General features: G+C 44.2%; 1 protein-coding gene and 1 long non-coding RNA gene across 6 annotated transcripts in view; one reads left to right on the top strand and one right to left on the bottom strand.

The window, feature by feature from the left end:
- Positions 1–285: 285 nt before the first annotated feature.
- Positions 286–6,711, bottom strand: LOC311232764. Its single transcript, XR_014619972.1, has 4 exons — positions 6,554–6,711; positions 1,814–1,836; positions 1,533–1,649; positions 286–375 (listed from the first exon to the last, which is right to left on the bottom strand). It is a non-coding gene; the product is annotated as an uncharacterized lncRNA (long non-coding RNA).
- The window catches only part of cep44 (centrosomal protein 44), a 67,760-nt gene continuing 48,639 nt past the window's right edge, over positions 1,835–20,955 (top strand). For all 5 annotated transcript variants that reach the window (XR_014619971.1, XM_084338343.1, XM_084338344.1 and 2 more), the window contains exons 1-3: positions 1,835–1,916; positions 10,658–10,720; positions 16,630–16,777. Coding sequence is in view for 4 of the 5 variants with exons in the window: in XM_084338343.1 (XP_084194469.1) it covers positions 1,855–1,916; positions 10,658–10,720; positions 16,630–16,777 (273 nt within the window). In the remaining variant the exon portion in view is untranslated. The remainder of the gene's footprint in view (positions 1,917–10,657; positions 10,721–16,629; positions 16,778–20,955) is intronic.

The following is a 20,955-nucleotide window of genomic DNA, read 5'->3' as shown; positions in this document are numbered from 1 at the left end:
TCTTGTTTACATCAGGGTCCCCCATTTTCAATTCATAGTGACATATATGACATACTCAACATACATGACATGAGGAGGTTGGGTAGGTGGGTGGGGTGGGGTTGGGTGGGGTGGGGGGGAACTGTACAACTGTACAAGCAAAACTGTACATTGGAATATTGAGGGTCTCGTTGCGTGTATTATTGGGTGTGTGTGTGTGCGTGCATGTGTGTGCGTGCATGTGTGTGCGTGTGTGTGCATGTGTGTGTGTGTGCGTGTGTGTGTGTGTGTGTGCGTGTGTGTGCGTACCCCCCCTGCGCGCTCCCAGCAGGTGATAGAGATCAGCTCCAGGTCCGTGACAGTGAGGGGGTCTTCTCAGGGGCCCCCCCTCTCTCTCTAGGAGCAGAAGACAAGGAGGGGTCAGACTGTCATACAACTAGGAGCAGAAGACAAGGAGGGGTCAGACTGTCACAGAACTAGGAGCAGTTCTCCTCTCTGCTCCTCTCTCCTCCTCTCTCCTCCTCTCCCCTCTCTCTCCTCCTCTCTGCTCCTCTCTGCTCCTCTCTCCTCCTCTCTCCTCCTCTCTGCTCCTCTCTGCTCCTCTCTCCTCCTCTCTCCTCCTCTCTGCTCCTCTCTGCTCCTCTCTCCTCCTCTCTCCTCCTCTCTCCTCCTCTCTGCTCCTCTCTCCTCCTCTGCTCCTCTCTCCTCCTCTCTGATCCTCTCTCCTCCTCTCTGCTCCTCTCTCCTCCTCTCTCCTCCTCTCTCCTCCTCTCTCCTCCTCTCTGCTCCTCTCTCCTCCTCTCTCCTCCTCTGCTCCTCTCTCCTCCTCTCTCCTCCTCTCTGCTCCTCTCTCCTCCTCTCTGCTCCTCTCTCCTCCTCTCTGCTCCTCTCTCCTCCCTCTCCTCTCCTCCTCCTCTCTCCTCCTCTCTCCTCCTCTCTCCTCTCTCTCCTCCTCTCTGCTCCTCTCTGCTCCTCTCTCCTCCTCCTCCTCTCCTCCTCTCTGCTCCTCTCTCCTCTCCTCTCCTCTCCTCCCTCTCTCTCTCCTCTCTCTCCTCTCTCCTCCTCTCTCTCCTCCTCTCTCCTCTCTCTCCTCTCTCTCCTCTCCTCTCCTCTCTCTCTCTCCTCTCTCCTCTCTCTCCTCTCCTCCTCTCTCTCTCCTCTCTTCTCCTCTCTCTCCTCTCTCTGCTCCTCTCCTCCTCCTCTCTCCTCTCTGCTCCTCTCTCCTCCTCTCTCCTCCTCTCCTCTGCTCTCTCTCCTCTCTCTCCTCCTCCTCTCTGCTCCTCTCTGCTCCTCTCTCCTCCTCTCTCCTCCTCTCTGCTCCTCTCTCTCCTCTCTCTCCTCCTCTCTCCTCTCTCTCCTCCTCTCTGCTCCTCTCTGCTCCTCTCTCCTCCTCTCTCCTCCTCCTCTCTGCTCCTCTCTCTCCTCTCTCCTCTCTCTCCTCTCTCTCCTCTCTCTCTCCTCCTCTCTGCTCCTCCTCTCTGCTCTCTCCTCTCTCCCCTCCCTCCCCCGGCAGCTTTGAAACACACCAGGAGGAGACAGTAGAGACACCTCACCTTGCTCTCTCCTCCCTCCTCCTCCCCCCTCTCTGCTCCTCCTCTCTGTCTCGCTCAGCCAGGTGGTTCTCCAGCTCCTCCTCCAACTCCTCCTGCAGCTGCAGCCTGAGAGGTAACCTCCAGAGGCCGCCTGCCCCATCTACACACAGAGAGAGACACATGAGAGGTAACCTCCAGAGGGCCGCCTGCCCCATCTACACACAGAGAGAGACACATGAGAGGTAACCTCCAGAGGGCCGCCTGCCCCATCTACACACAGAGAGAGACACATGAGAGGTAACCTCCAGAGGGCCGCCTGCCCCATCTACACACAGAGAGACACATGAGAGGTAACCTCCAGAGGGCCGCCTGCCCCATCTACACACAGAGAGAGACACATGAGAGGTAACCTCCAGAGGGCCGCCTGCCCCATCTACACACAGAGACACACAGAGACACACAGAGAGAACTGCCCACTCACAGAGACACACAGAGACACACAGAGACACACAGAGACACACAGAGACACACAGACACACACAGACACACAGAGACACACACAGAGACACACAGACACACAGAGACACACAGAGACACACAGAGACACACAGAGACACACAGAGACACACACAGAGACACACACAGAGAGACACACAGAGACACACACAGAGACACACAGAGACACACAGACACACAGAGACACACAGAGACACACAGACACACAGAGACACACAGAGACACACAGAGACACACAGAGACACACAGAGACACACAGAGACACACAGAGACACACACAGAGACACACACAGAGAGACACACAGAGACACACACAGAGACACACACAGAGACACACAGAGACACACACAGAGACACACACAGAGACACACAGACACACAGAGACACACACAGAGACACACAGAGAGACACAGAGAGACACACAGAGACACACAGAGAGACACACACAGAGACACACACAGAGACACAGAGACACACACAGAGACACACAGAGACACACACAGAGACACACACAGAGACACACACAGAGACACACAGAGACACACACACAGAGACACACAGAGACACACAGACACACAGAGACACACAGACACACAGAGACACACAGAGACACACAGAGACACACAGAGACACACAGAGACACACAGAGACACACACAGAGACACACAGAGACACACAGAGACACACAGAGACACACAGAGACACACAGAGACACACAGAGACACACAGAGACACACACAGAGACACACACACAGAGACACACAGAGAGACACACACAGACACACAGAGACACACAGAGACACACAGAGACACACAGAGAGACACACACAGAGACACACAGACACACAGAGACACACAGAGACACACAGAGACACACAGAGACACACAGAGACACACAGAGAGAGTGTGATGAGAACGCCCATCCCCCCCCCCCCCCCCCCCCCCCCCCGCTGATTCGCTCCAAGATGGGACCGCTGGAATAGGTGGTCTCGGGTGCGCGCCAGTGTCCCCGACGAGGGAGCGGGGGGCGTCAGGCGTGGTGTGCAAGCAAAGCTGTAATGCTTTCATGCTTCCTTGAATTTTGGGCAGATAAAACCACACAGCAACAACTGGGACAATACCCACAAAAACGATATTTATGGGCAATTTGGCGAGTTCAGACCTCAACCAAACAAGCATGTGGAGCCTCACGGCTCAGTGGATGATAAACTTCGAGATGAAGCCACGTTACAAAGCACAACACACAACACGCATTTATTTCTATATAGACCGATGTATTTTTCTGCCACGAAAAATGGAGCCTCTAATGATTGCCCAAAACGTAAGCTGTAAAAGATAAGCTAAAACGAGTACAAAGCCACTTATCCGAGATGATAATTCATGTATCTGGATAACCAATGCACGGATTTTGTCGATCTATAGTCTGGTGTAGTTTTCGTCCACGAAAAATGGAAGCTCTAATTATTATTATTAATAGAGTGTCTCGGCATTGCTTGTTGTAATTAACAAAGAGAGGCAGAGTTGATTTAGCAGCCTGGGAACTTTTTTTTTTATATATTCAAATTTTATTTTCCCATTCGAATCCCATGCCCATCGAACGAAGCTTCGAAGTCTTTAAGACGGCCCTACTGGTTAGCTTAGCGGCTATTCCGGCTAATGTGGACATGGCAAGAATGCAAAGCATGTTAGACACCTCTCCCGGAGTTTTAAGCTAGGCTAACTTGTATCCGCTTCCATTCATTTGTGCTAAGCTAGCCTCTATCTCTCTCTCTCTCTTCCCCACTGCGTTCTCTCTCTCTCTCTCTCTCTCTCTCTCTCTCTCTTCCCCACTGCCTGCTTGCTGGCTGGCTCTCATGAGGAATGTTGTCTGACAGGTTGGTAGAGTGAGTGACGCTATAGACTGGCAGCAGAGACACATCTCAAGGCCACAACAGGTTTCACTTTGACACCACATCTCATTAGTGAAGACTAGCTCTGTAGTCAAACTGAACAAGCTGGTGAGGAAGACTAGCTCTGTAGTCAAACTGAACAAGCTGGTGAGGAAGACTAGCTCTGTAGTCAAACTGAACCAGCTGGTGAGGAAGACTAGCTCTGTAGTCAAACTGAACCAGCTGGTGAGGAAGACTAGCTCTGTGGTCAAACTGAACAAGCTGGTGAGGAAGACTAGCTCTGTAGTCAAACTGAACAAGCTGGTGAGGAAGACTAGCTCTGTAGTCAAACTGAACAAGCTGGTGAGGAAGACTAGCTCTGTAGTCAAACTGAACAAGTGAGGAAGACTAGCTCTGTAGTCAAACTGAACAAGTTGGTGAGGAAGACTAGCTCTGTGGTCAAACTGAACAAGTGAGGAAGACTAGCTCTGTAGTCAAACTGAACCAGCTGGTGAGGAAGACTAGCTCTGTAGTCAAACTGAACAAGTGAGGAAGACTAGCTCTGTAGTCAAACTGAACCAGCTGGTGAGGAAGACTAGCTCTGTAGTCAAACTGAACCAGCTGGTGAGGAAGACTAGCTCTGTAGTCAAACTGAACAAGCTGGTGAGGAAGACTAGCTCTGTAGTCAAACTGAACCAGCTGGTGAGGAAGGCTAGCTCTGTAGTCAAACTGAACAAGCTGGTGAGGAAGACTAGCTCTGTAGTCAAACTGAACAAGCTGGTGAGGAAGACTAGCTCCGTAGTGAGAGTCGATACGGACCACTAGCCGAGCTTAACACTGCGGGAGAGGTGTTTTTGGGCAACAGCTAGGCTAGCTGGTCCGTTTCCACTTCCATTCATCTGTGCTCAGCTAGGCTAGCTTACAGCCAGATAGCCTTCTACTGAACGCAGAGAGGAAATTGGTATCCATCTTCTTCGTCTGACTCATAATGTTGGCGTGTTCCTTTAAGCCATCCCTATACGGATGGACCCATTCTAGGCATGTTGTCCTCAACTAGTGCTACAGGACTTCTGCCGGGGAGGAAACCATCCCTCTGAGCGTGTGGTGTGCAGCCGAGATCCATCTGATCAGTGAGATCCTCCGTCATGCGAGTGGTCTGTCTGCTGGTTATCTGACTGTAGGTCCATTTCCTGTCCACCATTATGTCTACTCGTCTGCGTGTCAGTCCGCCTGAGCCCCGACTAAGGTACCCCCATGTACATGTCAAAATACTTCCCAAAGGTCAGCGAATACCACGATCACAACACCAGAGGGCGCTCCACAAATCATGTTCAACCCAGATTCGGCTCAAACAAGGGACTAAACACGTTTCGCAATTATGCCACATCAATGTGGAACGCCCTACCCACAGCTGTAAAGGAATGTGAATCACTACCCACCTTCAAAAACACTCTCAAAGAACACCTACGGGAGACTGCAATTCAAAACTGGCCCCTGTAAATGTCCTAACCCAACCCCCTCCAATGTACAGTAAATTACCAAGTATGGTTGTGTCAATATTCAAATGTACAGTTTTTCTTGTACAGTTCTACAGTGTTCCCCACCCACCCCGCCTAACCAACCCCCCCCCCCCCCCCCCCCCAATGTACAGTTTCCACGTCAAATGTATGTACTCTTTTCTAGACTCTTTTTGTATCACAAACAATACTGTATTTGCAAATCTGGTATGTCATAAATGTATAGATGTAGCAGTACTGTCTATCTGTATGTCATATATTATGATGAATTTAAAATGGGGGACTGAATGAATGAATGAATGAATGAATGAATGAATGAATGAATGAATGAAAACTTTATTTAACAGATTGCAGAATGGGTACAATACAGTACGGCTCAATACATACAATTGTTAAGGGGATGCAGACCTGAGAAAGACGTTTGTCTTGTTTCCATCAGGGTCCCCCATTTCCATCAGGGTCCCCCATTTTCAATTCATGTAAACAAGACAAAAGTCTTTCTCTGGTCTGCATCCCCTTAAAAATTTTGTGTATTGATCTGTACTGTATTGTACCCATTCTGCAATCTGTTAATAAAGTTTTCAATCAATCAATCAATAGGTGACAAGCATGTTATGATGAATTGAAAATGGGGGACCCTGATGTAAACAAGACGAAAGTCTTTCTCTGGTCTGCATCCCCTTAACAATTGTGTGTATTGAGCTGTACTGTACTGTGCCCATTCTGCAATCTGTTAATAAAGTTTTCAATCAATCAATCAATCAATCAATCAATAAGCAAATCCACTGCACGGATGTAAACATAACGTTGGAAGTTACAGCTAGCACGTTCGGTTGACCCGTACTAGTGCCCGCCCCTCCTCAACACCATTGGTCGGGAGGGTCTCGGGGAGCGCAGCCATTGGTCCCCCACGTCTATCAATCAAAGTCTCCTGTCGTTAGGCTGTTATTAAAACCCCTGGATTTGAGGCGAAGGCGGTGACTGACAACACAAACAGCTTGATTTTAATAACACAACGAGCCGTACCATTTAGTTTATTATTATTATGTATTATTATTATTATGTATTATTAACCAACTGTGCGCACTCTTGTTTCTAGTTTTATTATAAGAGCCACAGCGCCACAGATAGCGCCCCCTACCTGACGTTTAGGAGTGGAGTCCAAACAATGTAAACAAGGCCAGTTGGACGCGTCGTCTCTGCGTTTTATAGACTTTTCGTCAACTAACTGTCATCATAGTTCAGCTCAGTTCACACAGAAACACGTCCTGCAGCCGCTGCTGCCGCGTCCCAGCTCCTACCACCATCTCTCTCTCTCTCTCCTCCTCTCTGTCACACGGACGTCAGGGGATTATTACGTTACATGACGTCAGCACGTCGGTCGGCGCGGCGGTTCCTCCTCCTCCCTCCTCCTCCTCTCTGTCGAGTAGGGTATATCTGCAGTGCCGCAGCACCATACATACATGGGATTGATTGATTGATTGATTGATTGATTGATTGATTGAAAAGTTTATTAACAGATTGCAGAATGGGTACAGTACAGTACAGCTCAATACATACAATTGTTAAGGGGATGCAGACCAGAGAAAGACTTTCGTCTTGTTTACATCAGGGTCCCCCATTTTCAATTCATCATAACATATATGACATACATGACATACAGATAGATAGTACTGCTACATCTATACATTTATGACATCAGATTTGCAAATACAGTACTGTTTGTGATACAAAAGTGTCCAGAAAAAGAGTGTATATACATTTGACGTAGAAACTGTACATTGGAGGAGGTTGGGTGGGTGGGGTGGGTGGGTGAGGGCTGTACATTGGAGGTGGGGGGGGGGGGTTGGGTAGGGGACACACACACATTTTACACTGTACATTGGAATACTGACAAAGCCTTACTTGGTCATTTACTGTACAACTAGGCTAGGACATTTGTAGGGGCCAGTTTCGAATTGCAGTCTCACGTAGGTGTTTTTTGAGAGTGTTTTTGAAAGTGGGTAGTGATTCACATTCCTTTACAGCTTTGGGTAGGGCGTTCCACATTGATGTGGCATAATTGCGAAACGTGTTTAGTCCCTTGTTTGAGCCGAATCTGGGTTTTACATGATTTGTGGAACTCCCTCTGGTGTTGTGATCGTGGTATTCACTGACCTTTGGGAAGTATTTTGACATGTACATGGGTACCTTGGTCACGTAGTGTATCTTGTAGACCAGGCCCAGGGAGGGGCCTGTACTGTGCGGTGCACTACTGCGCATGCGAGAAACAAAGTAAAGTCATTCAAAAATTCTAGTCTATAGACAATTGGTTGCATTGAATGTTTTATTTGGTTACTCCTAATCCAATTGATATTCAGTTTAAGGCAAACATATTTTGGACATTATGTCCTATTTTCCGCACTCATTCAAGGGTACTACGACTATGCGTGCACCTCATGGTACCAAAGCACCTCAAAGGCGCTTAAAACAAAATTACAAACATCACAAAACAAACTGGTCAGACTACTGCTTGACCTTACCCCCAGAACCCACCTCACCCCTGCCCACTTTGACAACCTAGGATGGCTTAGAGTAGACGACAGAGTACAGCAACTTGCAATGGGCCTGGTCTACAAGATACACTACACCACTAAGGTACCCATGTACATGTCAAAATACTTCCCAAAGGTCAGTGAATACCACAACCACTACACCAGAGGAAGCTCAACAAATCATGTTAAACCCAGATTCGGCTCAAACAAGGGACTAAACACATTTCGCAATTATGCCACATCAATGTGGAACGCCCTACCCAAAGCTGTAAAGGAATGTGAATCACTACCCACTTTCAAAAACGCTCTTAAAGAGCACCTACGGGAGACTGCAATTCGAAACTGGCCCCTGTAAATGTCCTAACACAACCCCCTCCAATGTACAGTAAATTACCAAGTATGGTCTTGTCAATATTCCAATGTACAGTTTTGTTTGTACAGTTGTACAGTGTACAGTGTCCCCCACCCACCCCTCCTACCCAACCCCCCCCCCCCCCCCCCACTCCTACCCAACCCCCCCCACCCAACCACCTCCAATGTACAGTTTCTACGGCAAATGTATATACTTTTTTTTTTCTGGGCTCTCTTTGTATCACAAACAGTACTGTATTTACAAATATGGTATGTCATAAATATATAGATGTAGCAGTACTGTCTATCTGTATGTCATGTATGTCATATATGTTACGATGAATTGAAAATGGGGGACCCTGATGTAAACAAGACGAAAGTCTTTCTCTGGTCTGCATCCCCTTAACAATTGTATGTATTGAGCTGTACTGTACTGTACCCATTCTGCAATCTGTTAATAAAGTTTTCAATCAATCAATCAATCACACTATACGACTAAGGTACCCATGTACATGTCAAAATACTTCCCAAAGGTCAGTGAATACCACAATCACAACACCAGAGGGAGCTCCACAAATCATGTTAAACCCAGATTCGGCTCAAACAAGGGACTAAACACGTTTCGCAATTATGCCACATCAATGTGGAACGCCCTACCCAAAGCTGTAAAGCAGGGGTAGGCAACCCTAGGCACGCGTGCCTGCATAGGCACGCGGGGGCATTTGCATAGGCACAGGGGGCAGCATTAAAAAAAAAAGAAAAAAAATCTAATATTTTTTTTGAAATATTATAGTGAAATATTTTGCACTGTTGTCGCATTTATCTTGTTGAAATCCTCCCACAGGTTCTTTTTACTACCACATATTTAATTGAGACCCTTTATTTGTTTATTATTTCAATTTAGCTGGAAATACATTGCTACATAATTCAGTAACATTTGCAGAGCCTTATAACAAAAACATTATTATGGTCACCATTGTGACCAGTGGGATTAATCAACACATTTTATTATTTATTTTTCTATTTCATTGAACATTGCACATGTTAAAAGCCATTTTTTTTACTCAAAATGTGAGTATTACCAAGTCAACTTGTGTTCTTAAAACAATGACAATAAACATAGTTTTATTAGGTTGAAATAATGTGGTTGTGTACTTATTTTTCTGTTAACTTATTATGGATTGAAAACTGAAAACCTTAATGCACAGTTACTGAACTCAATATTTTTAAGTTCTGGTAACTTATTATTATTTTTTTTTTTACAGTGTAGTCTTGCGATCAATCAAAACTTATTTACACAATATACCTCACATTCACCCTCCATTCACATCCTGGTGTTCTCCTGGTGTTCTCCATTAGGCCTGTAGGTGGAGCTATGACAGCACACGTACAGTACACACACCGATGGTGTGTGATGTGTCCAAAAATGAATGGGCAAATGTGAGTGAAATGGTCGCACTGTATGCAGCTGTTTGTCTGCATTGCATTCCCCCTCCCCCCACTCAGATTTAGGGTTGATACAACCATCATAATAATATTGTTAATAATAACAATAACAATAATGATGTAATAATGTAAAAATTATCATTAAAAAGACCTGATTATGAGAAAAAAAATTTACGATGCATGGAATATTGTTGAGGCACACTAGTTACAACTATATTTCAAACAGGCACTCCATGTCAAAAAGGTTGCTGACCCCTGCTGTAAAGGAATGTGAATCACTACCCACTTTCAAAACCACTCTCCACACCTACGGGAGACTGCAATTCGAAATTGGCCCCTGTAAATGTCCTAACACAACCCCCTCCAATGTACAGTAAATTACCAAGTATGGTTTTGTCAATATTCCAATGTACAGTTTTGCTTGTACAGTGTACATTCATTCATTCATTCACTGTCTATCTGTATGTCATGTATGTCATATATGTCCTGATGAATTGAAAATGGGGGACCCTGATGTAAACAAGACGAAATTCTTTCTCTGGTCTGCATCCTCTTAGTGGTTGTATGTATTGAGCTGTACTGTACTGTACTGTACCCATTCTGCAATCTGTCAATAAAGTTTTCAATCAATCAATCAATCCTATGTATGGGGCTGCGGCACTGCAGATATACCCTACGCTCACACGGACGTCAGGGGATTACGCTACATGACGTCAGCGCGTCGGTCGGCGTGGCGGTTGAGCCGGGTAAAAACAAAACGGCGAGGAAGAGGCAACCTTTCTCTAAACGCGGCTATTTAACGGAATCTAATCGCAAACTAACCGACTAACGGAATCTCCCCCCCCGGCCCCCCCCTCTCTCTCTCTCTCTCTCTCTCTCTCTGTAATGTTGTCTGCGGGGGATTTGAAAGGTAGTCTTCGTAAATTGGACTCGTTGCTGCGGAGGATCAAGTATCCAGGAGAGGTGGATTACAACGGGTAGGTGAATGAATGAATGAATGAATGAATGAATGAATGAAAACTTTATTTAACAGATTGCAGAATGGGTACAATACAGTACGGCTCAATACACACAATTGTTAAGGGGATGCAGACCTGAGAAAGACGTTTGTCTTGTTTCCATCAGGGTCCCCCATTTTCAATTCATATAGACATATATGACATACATGACATACAGATAGTCAGTACTGCTACATCTATACATTTATGACATACCAGATTTGCAAATACAGTACTGTTTGTGATACAGAAGGAGTCAAGAAAAGGGAGTATATACATTTGACGTAGAAACTGTACATTGGAGGAGGTTGGGTGGAGGGGGTTGGGTACATTGGGATATTGACAACCATACTGGGTAATTTACATTGGAGGTGGTTGGGGGGGGGGGGGGGCCGGGGGGCACACTGTATAAACAAGTAACACTGTACATTGAGGGGGGGGGGGGGGAGGAGACACTGTACAAACAAACACAATTGTACATTGAACTATTGACAACCATACTAGGTAAATGACTGTACATTGGAGGGGGTTGGGTTAGGATATTTACAGGGGCCAGTGTTGAATTGCAGTCTCCCGTAGGTGTCCCTTGAGAGAGGTTTTGAAAGTGGGTAGTGATCCACATTCCTTTACAGCTTTGGGTAGGGCGTTCCACATTGATGTGGCATAATTGCGAAACGTGTTTAGTCCCTTATTTGAGCCGAATCTGGGTTTAACATGATTTTGATAACATCTTGTAGACCAGGCCCATTGCAAGTTGTTGTACTCTGTCGTCTACTCTAAGCCATCCTAGGTTGTCAAAGTGGGCAGGGGTGAGGTGGGTTCTAGGAGTAAGGTCAAGCAGTAGTCTGACCAGTTTGTTTTGAGATGTTTGTAATTTTGTTTTTAGCGCCTTTGAGGTGCTTTGGTACCATGAGGTGCAAGCATAGTCGTAGTACCCCTGAATGAGTGCTCCTGCCAGAGTCTTCAGGGTGTTCTTGTTTACCAGAGAGGAGATCCGGTACAAGAATCGAGTTCGTTGGTTGACTTTTTTTATTACATTGGATGCCATTTTGTCACAGGAGAGATTAGCCTCTAGGATGGAACCCAGGTAGGTAATTTCATCTTTCCTTGTGACAATATTGTCACCCACTGTAACTGAGAAGCCGTCGGTCTTGCTGAGTTTGTTATTTGAACCGAAGAGAATGGACTCTGTTTTGCCCATGTGTAATGATAGTTTGTTATCAGCGAGCCATATGCAGATTCTGCCTAGTTCCGAGCTGAGGGTATTGATTGATTGATCGATCGATTGATTGAAAATTGTATTAACAGATTGCAGAATGGGTACAGTACAGTACAGCTCAATACATACAATTGTTAAGGGGATGCAGACCAGAGAAAGACTTTCGTCTTGTTTACATCAGGGTCCCCCATTTTCAATTCATCATAACATATATGACATACATGACATACAGTACTGCTACATCTATACATTTATGACATATCAGATTTGCAAATACAGTACTGTTTGTGATACAAAAAGTGTCCAGAAAAAGAGTATATACATATGATGTAGAGACTGTACATTGGATTGGGTAGGTGGGGGGGGGGGGGGGGGGGGGGGGGGTGGGTGGGTGGGGGCTGTACATTGGAGGGGGGGGGGGACACTGTACACTGTACATTGGAATACTGACAAAGCCATACTTGGTAATTTACTGTACAACTGGGTTAAGACATTTGTAGGGGCCAGTTTCGAATTGCAGTCTCCCGTAGGTGTTTTTTGAAAGTGGGTAGTGATTCACATTCCTTTACAGCTTTGGGTAGGGCGTTCCACATTGATGTGGCATAATTGCGAAACGTGTTTAGTCCCTTGTTTGAGCCGAATCTGGGTTTAACATGATTTGTTGAGCTTCCTCTGGTGTAGTGGTTGTGGTATTCACTGACCTTTGGGAAGTATTTTGACATGTACATGGGTACCTTAGTGGTGTAGTGTATCTTGTAGACCAGGCCCATTGCAAGTTGCTGTACTCTGTCGTCTACTCTAAGCTAGAGCCATATGAAATCCGTTTTATTATTTTCCAAATTCCATTTTATTTTTTCCCAAATTCCGTTTTTTCCGTTTTAATATTTCAGAATTCTGTATTTTGCTTTTTATGCTCATTTTACCATCAGAAATAGTGTCTAATAAGTGGGAATGAATAAATGTCTACAATTGAATATGATATAACAGTCCATTTAATGTTTTTTAAGTGCTGCAACTCAGAAATACAGTTACATTTTACACAATACTTTTCAAATAATATTGTGACAAAATAAAAATACACATTTCAAGTGTAAACAATAGATACAGCTAGCTACTACTGACATTATCACAATGTCAGTAGCCTAGCTATATCTATTTGATTGTGATGAAATATAGTAATGCATAATTTAGGCACCTTTAGTTTAGTTTATTTCGTTTATAAAGGACAGTGTATAATGACAATCGTTTGCATTAAACAAATGGATTGCACCAGATTTAGCAAGAAGCTATCATTTCCATCTATAGTCCTATGTACTGTAAAACGTTTCATAGCTATTTAAGTTTATTTCGATTATAAAGGGCAGTGTATAATGACTCGTTTGCATTAAACAAATGGATGGGTGCACTAGATTTAGCAAGAAGCGATCATGTCCTAACGTTATAGCTATAATAGTGTCGCAAGTGTTTTTGTGGCTCCAGTCCACGGAACGTTGACAGAATTAGCAAAACACCTTATCGCCGGAGGCATAAAAGTCATTAGGATACTGCTCTGCTCTGAATTGAGGGCTTATTGGGGAATTTATTAGCTTCTTGACGATGTAAACACCGAAGCAGCGAGACGCTTGGGAGACTGCCTGTGTTGTGTGTAACCCGCTCTAGCGTCCGCCTCCCCGGTCGCGTGTGCACCAAGCGTTCCACCCAAAAACGGAATTTCAGTCCAGATTAGGCCAAATTCTGCAATATTCCACGTTTTGCAGTTGATTCCATTTTTATTGGTCAATTCCGCGATTCCGTCCGCGATTCCGTGAACGCGGATTTCATATGGCTCTACTCTAAGCCATCCTAGGTTGTCAAAGTGGGCAGGGGTGAGGTGGGTTCTAGGAGTAAGGTCAAGCAGTAGTCTGACCAGTTTGTTTTGAGATGTTTGTAATTTTGTTTTTAGCGCCTTTGAGGTGCTTTGGTACCATGAGGTGCAAGCATAGTCGTAGTACCCCTGAATGAGTGCTCCTGCCAGAGTCTTCAGGGTATTCTTGTTTACCAGAGAGGAGATCCGGTACAAGAATCCGGTACAAAACCACTCTCAAACATTCATAGTTCATAGTTAAAGACAGTAGAGGTTGAGTACTTTATTATCTAAAGATGGTAAGTTAGTGTTGTGTTCATTCATAGTTAAAGACAGTATGAATGAATGAATGAAAACTTTATTTAACAGATTGCAGAATGGGTACAATACAGTACGGCTCAATACATACAATTGTTAAGGGGATGCAGACCTGAGAAAGACGTTTGTCTTGTTTCCATCAGGGTCCCCCATTTTCAATTCATATAGACATATATGACATACATGACATACAGATAGTCAGTACTGCTACATCTATACATTTATGACATACCAGATTTGCAAATACAGTACTGTTTGTGATACAGAAGGAGTCAAGAAAAGGGAGTATATACATTTGACGTAGAAACTGTACATTGGAGGAGGTTGGGTGGGGGGGGTTGGGTACATTGGGATATTGGGATATTGACAACCATACTGGGTAATTTACATTGGAGGTGGTTGGGGGGGGGGGGGGGGGGGGGCGGGGGGCACACTGTATAAACAAGTAACACTGTACATTGAGGGGGGGGGGGGAGGAGACACTGTACAAACAAACACAATTGTACATTGAACTATTGACAAAACCATACTAGGTAAATGACTGTACATTGGAGGGGGTTGGGTTAGGATATTTACAGGGGCCAGTGTTGAATTGCAGTCTCCCGTAGGTGTCCCTTGAGAGAGGTTTTGAAAGTGGGTAGTGATCCACATTCCTTTACAGCTTTGGGTAGGGCGTTCCACATTGATGTGGCATAATTGCGAAACGTGTTTAGTCCCTTATTTGAGCCGAATCTGGGTTTAACATGATTTGTGGAGCTCCCTCTGGTGTTGTGATCGTGGTATTCACTGACCTTTGGGAAGTATTTTGACATGTACATGGGTACCTTGGTCGTGTAGTGTATCTTGTAGACCAGGCCCATTGCAAGTTGTTGTACTCTGTCGTCTACTCTAAGCCATCCTAGGTTGTCAAAGTGGGCAGGGGTGAGGTGGGTTCTAGGAGTAAGGTCAAGCAGTAGTCTGACCAGTTTGTTTTGAGATGTTTGTAATTTTGTTTTTAGCGCCTTTGAGGTGCTTTGGTACCATGAGGTGCAAGCATAGTCGTAGTACCCCTGAATGAGTGCTCCTGCCAGAGTCTTCAGGGTGTTCTTGTTTACCAGAGAGGAGATCCGGTACAAGAATCGAGTTCGTTGGTTGACTTTTTTTATTACATTGGATGCCAATGTAGGTTGAGTACTTTATTATCTAAAGATGGTGAGTTAGAGTGTTGTGTTCATTCATAGTTAAAGACAGTAGAGGTTGAGTACTTTATTATCTAAAGATGGTAAGTTAGAGTGTTATGTTCACTCATAGTTAAACACAGTAGAGGTTACATTTACATTTAGTCATTTAGCTGACACTTTTATCCAAAGCGACTTACAAGTTCTGTACGACAAGTCATCAGGAAGGGCACAACTCTATCAGCTGAGTAACAATGTTCATCAAAGTGTTGATTGCTACAGTGTAGGTTAGTTTATTAGGACAAGTGCATGACAGTACGGTTAGTTAGGGACCGGGTTCGATTTTTTATTTATTATTATTATTTATTTTTTCAGATAATGGTTGAAGAAGTGCGTCTTTAGTCGATGGCGAAAGATTGGACGGGTTTCGGCTGTCCTAACTGGGGTGGGTAGTTCATTCCACGGTCCACCATTGTGGGGCAAGGACCGAGAATAGGTGACTTCTCCTTGATGACCCTCCCGGAGCTCGGATAGGAGTAGGTCTGAGGCGGCCAGAAGATGCAGAGCGTAGGGGTCTTGAGGGTGTGTAGTTAGAGACCATTGACCGGAGGTAGGCGGGAGCGGTTCCCTTTGCCGCACGGTATGCCAGGTCGAGGGCCTTGAAGCGGATTCGTGCAGCAATTGGGAGCCAGTGCAGGTCCCTAAGAAGTGGGGTGACATGGGCCGACTTCGGTAGGTTTGAGATCAGGCGGGCCGCTGCGTTCTGAATGAGTTGAAGAGGCTTAGTGGCAGTGGCCGGGAGGCCAGCAAGCAGTGCGTTGCAGTAGTTGAGGCGGCAGATGACTGTTGATTGGACGAGGAGTTGGGTGGCTTCTTTTGTCAGGAAGGGGCGGATCCTTCTGACGTTGCTCAGGAGGAATCTGCAGGTTCTGGTTGTCGCTGCGATGTGAGCGGAGAAGTTCAACTGGTGGTCGAGGAAAACACCAAGGTTCTTGGCGGTCGGGGACGCGGTCACAGCTGCATTCTCGACTGTGATGGAGAGGTCGGTCAGGGGGGAGGATTTGTCCGGGAGGTGGAGCAATTCTGTTTTGCTTAGGTTCAGTTTGAGGTGGTTGGTCGTGATCCAGGCGGAGATGTCGGACAGACAGGCCGAGATCCGCTCAGAGACGTGGATATCTGAGGGAGGGAAGGAGAGGAAGAGTTGAGTATCATCGGTTGAGTACTTTATTATCTGAAGATGGTAAGTTAGAGTGTATCGTCACATCCCTACATGACAGTCTCTCTCTCTCTCTCTCTCTCTCTCTCTCTCTCTCTCTCTCTCTCTCTCTCTCTCTCTCTCTCTCTAAAACAGGTTGTCAAAAGGAGACCCCTCGTCATTTCTACCGATAGTCAGCTTCACTCTGACCTCTTTCTCTCCGCCGTTGGCTGAGCAGCTGGTGGGGGCGGGACTAGAGTTGACTGGCAAGACCGACCTACGATTCACCGACACTGTTTACAAGGTAACACACTAGGGCTGGGCGATATGGCCAAATTTTTCATATCGTTCGATATAGATAATTATCGATATTTCTATTAGTATTAAATTTAAAAGAAATTATTAAAAAAAATAAATGTTTTTTTTATTATTTAAACAACAAACGTATGATTCTTTTTTTCAGCAATTCTTTGTCGTTGCCGCCATCTTTAGTGTTACAGCCCCTCACACTCCAGTTCTCAGGCTGCAGCTGGTTTGCAAGCGAAAGTAAACCGGTTTCTCTGCTGGCTGTGGCTCCAAGCCGTAGAGCCATATGAAATCCGTTTAATTTTTTTCCAAATTCCATTTAATTTTTTTCCAAATTCCATTTTTCCCGTTTTAATATTTCAGAATTCTGTATTTTGCTTTGTACGCTCATTTTACCATCAGAAATAGTGTCTAATAAATAAATGTCCACAATTTAACAAGATATAACAGTCCATTTAATGTGTTTAAGTGCTGCAACTCAGAAATAGTTCAATTTTACACAATATTTTGCAAATAATATTGTGACAAAATAAAAATACACAATTCAAGTGTAAACAAACAATAGATACAGCTAGCTACTACTGACATTATCACAATGCAAGTAGCCTAGCTATATCTATTCTGCAGGGCTGTACGTTAACTTTTTTTGCACATAGCACTGGTGCTACAGAGGTTGATAGTTTTGTAGCACAGGCCAAAATCTTGTAGCACGAGTATAAAACGTCTCTAAAAAAATCTAAAAACAACCACAAGTAGTGCAGTTCATTACTTTTTTTTGTATTTTATTTTTTTATTCTTTTTTAAAACAAACATATAAACAAACATGACAACACACGATAAGATATACAAGCATTAATTGTCAGGGCACATCCAATGGGATCACCTTTTGGTTAGTTGTTTTATATAAGATATACCCATAATACCTGTTATCTAAAAAAAAAACCCTACATACATATGCTCAGCTCGAACCCCCCCCTCCCGGACCCCACCTTGAGAAGTACCTCCACTATCCCTCGCACCTAACCAGACACTACCATTATAAGCTAGCTTTTATTCTCTCCACCACTTCTAACCACATTGACATTTTGGATTCATTGAGACCCAGAATTCTTGCTGTAGATATTTCATGGTAAATTACATCGAGATATGTAAGAAACCAAACTTTACGGCACATTTTTTCCGGTTGAAACCAGCGTGATGCGATCAGCTTTTTGGCTACTGTGATACCCGATAAAACCAATCTCTTTAGCTGTGGATTCACTGCAAACTCAAAAACATCATTCAACAGCAATACCGAGGGGTGTACAGGTATATTCCAAGATACGAGTTTTGATATTTGTTGGGTCACATCTTTCCAGAATGCCTTAACTGGTGAGCAGTCCCAATACATGTGCATAAATGTCCCTTCGTCCCCATTTGTACATTGGGTGCATTTGGAATCTTGTTTGAGCCCCATTCGGCACAGTCTTATAGGAGTCAAGTATGTCCTGTGAATATAGTTAAGATTGATTTGTTGATGATCCGGGTTCCTTGATGTAAGTCGGACATTTGCCCAGGCTCCTTGCCAATCAAAGTCATTTTCCAGGTCTGGTATATCCCTCCTCCAGACAGAGTCAAGTTGGAGGGTTTCATACGAGGACGTTAGTAATTGATGATAAAATTCTGAAACAAAACCTCTCGATGTCTCTCTTGAGTAGAAGAATTTGTGGTATCTGTGGTGTTCAATTGGTCTGTCTAATGGAACACCGTGAGACTTCAAACATAGCTCTAACTGTTTGTGAAAAAGCCATGTGGACTTGGTGAGATTAAATTTTTTGCGTATTTCTTTATCACTACAAAAACCCTGTTTGTTAAAAATATCCCCTAATGAGTGTATGCCTTGCTCTTCCCATATAGGGAATCTTATAGGTCGTTTTCCAATTAAGAGAGCATTGTTATTGAATAAGGGAGTATGGTTGTGCCATTCTTGTGGGTTAGGATTTTTTTTTTGTGATTCACGCCATATCCGGATCGCATGAGTAATTATGGGGCCAAATTTTCGTTCACAGTGCTTGATTGGTAGTTTTGTGTATGCTATGTCCTTCAGTCTATGTGGGGCTACTATGTTTTCTTCTATTTTCCTCCAAGATGCTAATGCTTGGGAGTCAAACCATGTTGTCAATGGACTTAATGAGTACGCCTTAAAATATAGGAAAAAATCTGGAAATGCCATGCCACCATCTGCTTTATTTCTCTGTGCGGTGGATCTTTTTATACGTGGTGGTTTGTTATTCCAAATAAATTTGTATGTGGAGGAGTGTAATCTTTTCCAGTAACCCTCTGGAGGGGGGTAACGGTAGCATTGAACAGAAGAAGTTGATTTTAGGTAGTACATCCATCTTAACTATTGATATCCGTGCTTGTACTGTGTTCTTAAGTTTTGCCCATCTATCAAGGTCGTCTTTGATTTTGTTTTGGATTTTTGTGTAGTTGTGCTTCACCGTTTGTCTTATGGTAGGGAATATTTCCACTCCCAAGCATCTGAAATGTTTTACCATCGGTATCTGTCCTGGGAGGGTTGTATCTTTTTTTGCAGGGGTGTTAAGTGGAAGGAAAGCCGACTTCGGCCAATTTATCTTAAATCCCGATAAATCACCAAAGTCCTCAATCAACTTGAGCAGATGAGGCAATGTGGTGTTGGGGTTTTTCATGAACAATATTACATCGTCCGCATATAAACAAATTTTTTGTTGTGTGCCCTTGATTACGATAGGTTCTATGGATTGGGATTGTCTTATATATTGTGCTAACGGCTCTAATGATAGATTGAACAGACCGGGACTAAGAGGACAACCCTGTCTGGCAGAGCGTGATACCGGAAATATTTCAGAGATGATTGTGCCTGTTATAATCATGGCCGATGGGTCTTTGTATAATACTTTAATCATATCGATGAATCCTTTTCCTAACCCCATCCTTTCTAGCACTGCCCACAGATACGACCATTCCAGCCTGTCAAAGGCCTTCATAGCATCCAGGGACAGTATCGCCTTAGGTATGGTGTCCTCTTTGTCGGCATCAAGTACGTGCAGTATACGTCTTATGTTCTCAGTGATCAGGCGGCCTCCTATGAAGCCAGTTTGGTCCGGGTGAACTAAAGACGTCATATGCTTTTGTAATCTGATGGCTAATACCTTAGAGTACAGTTTGATATCTGTTCCGAGGAGGCTTACAGGTCTATAACTACCGCACTCGTTGGGGTCTTTGTCTTTTTTAAGGAGGACTGTTATGAGTGCAATATTGTCGGTTTTATGGAAGTTCCCCTCCTTGACTGAGTATAAGATCATATTTAGTAATAAGGGGCCAATTATGTCCCAACAAGAAAGGTACATTTCTGATGGGAAACCGTCTCTTCCTGGAGCCTTACCACTTTTCATTGCGGTTATGGCCATCTTGAGTTCCTCTAGTGTGATCGGTATTTCTAACTGTTTAGCGTCATCCTCTGAAAGTTTAGGGAGAATAATTTGATTAAGAAATGTGTCCATTTTGTTTTGATCGAAGGTCATTTCTGATTTATATAAATCGGAGTAGAATACTTTGAATGTATCGTTTATTTTTACCGGATCTGTTACAAGTACTTGTTGTGCTCTAATGGTAGTTATATCTGCAAATGTTGCATTAATTCTTAATCGCATGGCTAATAGGTGGCTGGGTTTGGAACCATGAGAGTACTGCTGTTGTCTTGTGCTGCGTATTTGTATTTCCGATTGTTGTCTGTATATGTCATTGATCTCTATTTTTAGTACGTTAACTTGATTTTCTAGTCGAGTTGAGTTGTTGTATTTCAGAGAATTAAATAACGTTGAGTAAAGCGTTTCCAGCTCATCCAGTTTTGTGTTTTGATTCTTGCGCATTTTGGAGGAAAAGCTATCCGTGAAGTCTTTGATCATTCCCTTTACCGACATCCATATTATTCTGGGGTCTTGCACCGAGTTTGCATTCTCCCGTTGGAATACTATAAGAGCTTCTTTGAGTTGTGTAATGAATTCCTTGTTGTTAAGCAGCAACGAGTTAAATCGCCATCTTGGGGCTCGGGAGGATAGTATACCAAATGTACCTTTAAGGAGTAAATAACAGTGATCTGATAGTGCGTTGGGTATCATTTCCACTTCATAATTATCGAATAGTCTCTGTGAT

This window comes from Notolepis coatsorum (assembly GCF_963971535.1).
Source record: "Notolepis coatsorum genome assembly, contig: SUPER_7_unloc_5, whole genome shotgun sequence".
In the NCBI taxonomy this organism is placed as follows: Eukaryota; Metazoa; Chordata; class Actinopteri; order Aulopiformes; family Paralepididae; genus Notolepis; species Notolepis coatsorum.
The sequence above is the reverse complement of the archived record's forward strand: the minus strand, read 5'-3'. Positions and strand labels throughout refer to the sequence as shown.